At 52.5% G+C, this 6318-nt stretch overlaps 1 protein-coding gene across 1 annotated transcript; it reads left to right on the top strand.

Annotated features, from left to right (window-relative positions):
* Positions 1–471: 471 nt before the first annotated feature.
* On the top strand, positions 472–5643 carry CDK9 (cyclin dependent kinase 9). Its single transcript, XM_031601625.2, has 7 exons — positions 472–620; positions 818–899; positions 1375–1465; positions 3391–3557; positions 3722–3893; positions 3967–4115; positions 5277–5643. The coding sequence occupies exons 1-7, from the start codon at positions 529–531 to the stop codon at positions 5640–5642; spliced, it is 1119 nt and encodes a 372-aa protein (XP_031457485.1). The 5' UTR covers positions 472–528; the 3' UTR covers position 5643.
* Positions 5644–6318: the final 675 nt, after the last annotated feature.

Here is a 6318-nt window from a genome sequence, read left to right as displayed (position 1 = left end):
CAGCCCCATGGTGGAGCCCCAGGACCCCACTGCATGGTGTGCTGGGGGAACTGCCTTGCCTGTGGGAACACTTCTATGGGGGATGCTGTGGCCCAGATCTGGCGGCAGTCACAGGGCCTCGTCCCCAGGAGCCACCTCCGTGTCCCTGCATGGCCGTGGCACTTCCTATGTGCTCCCTGCTCTTGGAAGCCAGCAGCCCCAGACGAGCCGTTCTGCACGCGAACAGAGCGGGCAGGGGGATGTGGCTGCATTTGTTGTGTGTGTTGCACTGGGGCAAAGGCTGGGGGTCCCGTCCTACCCATTGCTGAACACAACGGCAGTGACACTCTGCTCCGGGAGTTGTGCTCTGAGGGGGCTGTGCTGTGAGATGAGTCACGGCGACGGGCCTCGGGCAGCGGCCCTAAGCGCGAAAGGTTTATCCGGGGTGACAACATGGCGGCCGACAGCGGCCTACAAATCCCGGCAGGCAGCGCGGCGGCGCGCCGGAAGTAGCGTAGCGGGAGGGCGGAAGTGAGGGCGGCGGCCGGCATGGCCAAGCAGTACGACATGGTGGAGTGCCCGTTCTGCGATGAGGTCTCCAAGTACGAGAAGCTCGCCAAAATCGGGCAGGGAACCTTCGGGTGAGCGCTGCGGCCCTCGGGCCCACTTCCGGCGGGGCTTGGCTCCTCTCGGGCCTGTTCCCTGCGGCTCCTCCCCGTCGTGGGGCCCAGGCCGCGGTCTGAGCCGGGGCCTTTGTGCTGGGGGCGGCCGGGCTGGGGGCTGCGGGGCCGTCCGTGCGGTGCTTTCCCTGCTCACGGGTCTCTTCTCGTCCTTACAGGGAAGTGTTCAAAGCCAAGCACCGACAGACGGGCAAAAAGGTGGCGCTGAAGAAGGTGTTGATGGAAAATGAGAAGGAGGGGGTAAGTGTGGGCGTGCGACCGTGCTGTGCTTGGGAAGGGCTGGGTTGGAGGGCTTGGGGAGGAGTGGTGGCGCTTTGAAATGGCGGATTGGAGGGTGCTCCGTGGAACGTCAGCGTGTGTTCTTTAACTGTTTACCGCTGTAACGTGCCAGGTCTTGAGTACACAGCGTGGGAGGTGGGGCGGTTGTGCTGTGGGTCAGCTGGGGCCGTGCTGTGTCCTCAGAGGGGGGAGGAGAGGGGTGGGTGTCCGTGTTACCAAACACCTCCACCTTGTGGCAGAATCCCTCTCCTAAAGGTGGTCTGATGGCCATTGAGTTTTGTCGGTGTCCCTGTAATATTTTTGAAGTTTCAGTTGCTCTTAAATAAGTTGTTGCAGTGCTACTCCTGCTGTGCTGGAGTAGCAGTCCAATCTCTCCTATTCCCTAGGCAGATGTGAGCTGCACTCCTAACCCATGTCTTTTGCTTCTCCTTTCCAGTTCCCCATCACAGCTCTTCGAGAGATTAAAATCCTCCAGCTGCTCAAGCATGAGAATGTGGTGAACCTCATAGAAATCTGTAGGACCAAAGGTAGCTGGCGGGGTCTCCTTTGTGCTGGCTGCTTGCTGAGGGGGTGTCTGTTTTCAGTCTTTATTCATGGCTGAGCAGGCTGCTGTGTAGCACTGGGGATGGATCTTCCAGCTGAGCATGGACTCAAGTCTTTAATCTGGGATGACCACATGCTTATCTGTGGAAGCTCATTCTGAATGAATGCTGCTGTGTTGCAGCTTGGCTGGAAAAAGCTGTTGTCAGTGCTGCTGGAGCGTGCCTGTGCTATCGCAGTGAACGTTGTCTGTGTGCTGCCAGAATGGGTTTAAATAAACCTGCAGCAGGAGAGAATTTGAAGCAGAGGATTTTCTGCCTGGTGGTGGTTTTGCAGCTTTATGGTGCTGATGCCATTGGGAGCAGAAGCCGTGCTTCTGCATGTGCTTACGCAGCTCGTGAAGCTTTGTACTGGTGACAGCTCCAGCTGGAGACATGCTCAGCCTCTTGTTCTGTGCATGACAGAACCCCCCAGGCTTTGAGGACTGGATTAGAAGTGCTGCAGCTTCACAGTGAGTGATTCGGTTGCTCTGTGCTGAGCTGCTGTTCCATCTCGTTGCTGCAGGCAGTCCCTGGGGAAGGCAGCACGTCTGCTGTGTGACTGGTGTGCTTAATGCACCTGGCCTGGCTCTGTTTCCAGGGAAATCATTTTAAAGCATTTCCTCATTTTTATATATCCTTCTATTGTATGGATTTATACTGCAAAAACGGTTTTGAAAGTGACAGATGATATTAAAGCCTGCCATGCTGTAGTCAGTCTTTTTGGTTAAATAAAATTGATAGTGGCACCTTTCTGCTGCTGATGTTTTCTATGCTGAACTGGTAGCAACCTCAGGCCTGGGTCTGGGAACCTGGTGTTGCTCCATAGAATGTAGGTTACTGCCAGTTTTTGGAACCAGTAGGTAAGAGGAAAAACACCACCAACAAGTTAATTTTTAATTTTTGGTGTGATTAAACCAGTTGTGATGACTGCATGTCTCTGGCATGCCTAAGGTAAATATTTTTGTCGATGTGTCAAATCATTTGGATTTTGTTCCAGTTTTCATTCAAATCTACTTTGACCTCAGTTTCATGTGAAAAACAAACGTTTCATTTACTGTTCTCAGACTTCAAGCTTTTCCCTTTTTATGTTGAAGAGGTGTTGGAAGGACTGCACCACTGTCAGGACTGCGTGTGCAATCTAGAAAGCATCCTTCAGGCGTGCAGGGGGGAGCTGCTGCATTTACTGTGCAGGCTGAGCTTAGCCCTCATTTTCTGGTAGTTGTTGTTGCTGATCAGCAGGTTTTGCTGTGCACAGCTGATGAAAATCAGCCTTTCATTTTGGTGTTTTGCACGTGTGCTCTAGGAACAAGATTGAAATTGATTGCTTCATTTGAGGTTTCCTGTTATTGACCATAAATTGCAATTGAAATTGGGGTTTTAAATCATATTGATCTGCGTCAGTCTGTTTTCATAGATACCATTTGAGATTGCAGTGAACTTCACTTTCTAATGTTATTTTAGAATAACCGTATTCCTGTGAGTCTGTCTTTGCCTCTGCCTCCTCTAATGCTGATGCAGTGATTGACTAGCAGCTGTGTGTGCACCCATGGGCTGCAGTTTGTAGGCGTGAAACCCCGGAGCCATTATGCACGCAGCACAACACACAAATGAAGCTTTCAAAGACTTTTTTGCTCTTTCCTTGCCTTTCTCATTATATTTACCACCACTCTGATCCTCATCTCCTGTTCTTCACTTGCTTGTTTTGCTATTTTAGTACCTCTTTTTGAAGGATCTCGGGGTGTCTGGGGTCCCTGTTTTGATGTTCTCTGCCGTGAGGTTTCACCTAGTGAGTGAGGATGGGTGGAAGTCAGGAGGAGCTCTGATGGGACTGAAAATCCCTTGCTGACTGTTCCTCCTTGCCTCTCCTGTAGCCTCTCCATACAACCGCTGCAAGGGAAGTATCTACCTGGTGTTTGACTTCTGTGAGCACGACCTGGCTGGCCTTCTCAGCAACACCCACGTCAAGTTCACGCTCTCAGAGATCAAGAAAGTTATGCAGATGCTATTGAATGGACTTTATTACATCCACAGGAACAAGGTAACGGGCCAGATCTGTGCCGTGGTCTGAGATGTCGTAGTACAGATTGGAGGGAAGTTCTACTTTATCCTTCATCTCCCGAGTCGGAGTGCCCTGCTGGCACCTGGGTGCCCAAGGAGGTGATAACTCAGTGGCTTAACTTTTTGATGTCTGTCCTTGTACAGATCTTGCATCGAGACATGAAAGCTGCAAATGTTTTGATCACGCGGGACGGAGTCCTGAAGCTCGCAGACTTTGGGCTGGCTCGAGCTTTCAGCCTGGCTAAGAACAGCCAGCCAAATCGCTACACCAACCGTGTTGTGACTCTGTGGTATCGGCCACCGGAGCTGCTGCTAGGTAGGAGGTGATGGGTGCTGCTGGCTTCTCCTCCCTTCACATCCCAGGTGACTTACAGAGCACCTCTATTTAGGGGAGCGTGACTACGGGCCCCCCATCGACCTCTGGGGTGGAGGCTGCATCATGGCAGAGATGTGGACCCGCAGCCCCATCATGCAGGGGAACACGGAGCAGCACCAGCTCACCCTCATTAGCCAGCTCTGCGGATCCATCACGCCAGAGGTGAGAGTGTGGGCAGGCTGTGGGATCTGCAATTCAGCAGTGAGGGCAGGGACTGGCACAAGGCACTTCTGGTCCTCTTCCCTCTTCTATATGTAGGCTGTCGTGTGTTCCCAGCACTGGAGTATGCTGGCAGGGAGGCTGGAGAGGCTGCTGGGAGCTGAGTGTCCAGCTGAACACTGAGCATCCGTGCTGTGTGTAAACTCCAGCTCTCCCATGACTCATGCCATCTCCTTACACATGAGAGGGTGAATTTGGCCTTTTCTGGGATGACTGAGCGGTGTACTTGTTTTTGAGCACTGAGAGTATGCTGGTTGCTCAGAGAGTGAAAGAACAGAACATTACATGTAGGAATCTGTTCTGTGCTCATCTGAGACACAATCCCCAAACATCCTCTGTCTTTCTGGTTTTTTGTTTGTTTGTTTCAAGTGCTTTGCCCTCTTCACCTTGGAAAGCCTCTTTAGTTCTGGCTTGTGATTTGTAGTTTCAGCTCAGCTCTGGTGTGAGCTCTCAGCTCTTTCTCAGCTTCTTATTTCACAGAAGTCTGCCCTGCCCTCTGGTGGGGGATTGAGCCGGGAGAGATCTTGGCCAAGGCTGTAATTACTCAGGGTGAGATGGGCAGGTGGTTTTGCACACAGTGTGGAGGATGATGCCTCTGTTACTTAAACCAGAGATGCTTCCTCTTGTGCCCAAGCACTTGCTGCTCTTATCTCTCCCAGATTGAGGTTGATATAAGAGCAGGTGATTGCAGCAGGCTGTAGTTTCTTAGAATAAAAGGTGCTGCGTACATCCAGGTTGTTGTTTAGCAAAGAGTTTTGCCCTTGGCCTTTCTGGATATTGGAGTTGGCCCAAGCCAACTAATATTCTCTAGTAGATTTTTTCTTTGTGAGAATCAGAAATCCTGGAGTATCTTCAGGAGTGCCATGCTATGTGCTGTTCCCACAGCAGGAGGATTCTGTCCTGACTTGTCCGCGTGTTTTTAGGCCTTAATGCACTCTTTATTGCCTTCTTCATGCTGTGGGAACGAGGTTTGCTGACTGGGAGGTTATAAAATGGTATTGTTTGCTCCACAAACCTCACGCTTGTTTGCCTGAGGGTGTCAGGGAGCGCTCAAGCCATTGCTGATGCTATCTTCTCCCAACCTCTCCTTCCTGACCCTTCCAGGTCTGGCCGAATGTGGATAAGTATGAGCTGTACCAGAAGCTGGAGCTCCCCAAGGGCCAGAAACGCAAGGTGAAGGATCGCCTGAAGGCCTACGTCAAGGACCCCTATGCACTCGACCTCATCGACAAGCTGCTGGTGCTGGACCCGGCCCAACGCATCGACAGCGATGATGCGCTGAACCACGACTTCTTCTGGTCAGACCCCATGCCCTCGGACCTCAAAAACATGCTGTCCACCCACAACCAGTCCATGTTTGAGTACCTGGCCCCGCCACGCAGGAGGGGTGGGCACATGCCCCAGCAGCCAGCAAACCAGGGCAGGAACCCTGCAGCTACCAACCAGACTGAGTTTGACAGGGTGTTTTGAGCGGGGTCCTGGCTGGGCTGCTCTGCGGGATGTGTTGAGCAGGGGCATCTCAGCAGGGTCTCTCTCTCTGATCAGGGACTTCCTTCAAGGCCAAGTGCCTGGTGGCTTTACCTGAGCTCTGCCCTCTCCTCTCCTTGTGCAGCAGCTCTGCCACCAAGGAGCTGCAGCAGGCAGCTGTGTGGTTGTGTGTGTGTGTGTGTGTGTGTGTGTGTGTGTGAGTGGGGAAGTGATGCCTATGAGCCCGCAGCTCTTTCCCTGTGGCTTTGGCATAGCCTGTGTCCCCACGGAGCAGTCCATATTGATTATGTTAATCTTGTGAATCGATTGCTATGGATCTGATGATGGAGAAGCTGGCTCTGTCAGCGCTGGGGCTTGCTGTGGGGAGCCCTGCTGGGAGCTGTCTGCAGCTCTCATTTGGTCTTAGCTCCTGTACTGCGTGTCCTCTGAGCACCCAAGTGTGGTGTAGGATGCTGCAGATGCTTCTGAGTAATGTGGGGAAAGCAGAGTGGCCCCAGGCTTAATGGCCAACTCTTGCTCCAGCCTTGAAGGGGACTTACTGGGCCGGCCACGCTGATGGAACTGGTTGCTCCATACAGCCGGGATTTACAGTAGGAATTAGCACTCAGTGTGCTTTCTTGGCTCTGGACTGCAATTAAGTTCTTTGTGGGACACACCC

The sequence above is a fragment of the Phasianus colchicus genome, chromosome 19 (assembly GCF_987193195.1).
Source record: "Phasianus colchicus chromosome 19, bPhaCol1.hap1.1, whole genome shotgun sequence".
Classification (NCBI taxonomy): domain Eukaryota; kingdom Metazoa; phylum Chordata; class Aves; order Galliformes; family Phasianidae; genus Phasianus; species Phasianus colchicus.
The sequence above is the reverse complement of the archived record's forward strand: the minus strand, read 5'-3'. Positions and strand labels throughout refer to the sequence as shown.

Coding starts and splice junctions, on each gene's coding strand:
- CDK9 (XM_031601625.2), top strand. CDS start 529: ATGGCCAAGCAGTACGACATGGTGGAGTGCCCGTTCTGCGATGAGGTC. Junction 3,558..3,721: donor ATTACATCCACAGGAACAAG/GTAACGGGCCAG, acceptor GTCCTTGTACAG/ATCTTGCATCGAGACATGAA. Junction 4,116..5,276: donor GCGGATCCATCACGCCAGAG/GTGAGAGTGTGG, acceptor TGACCCTTCCAG/GTCTGGCCGAATGTGGATAA.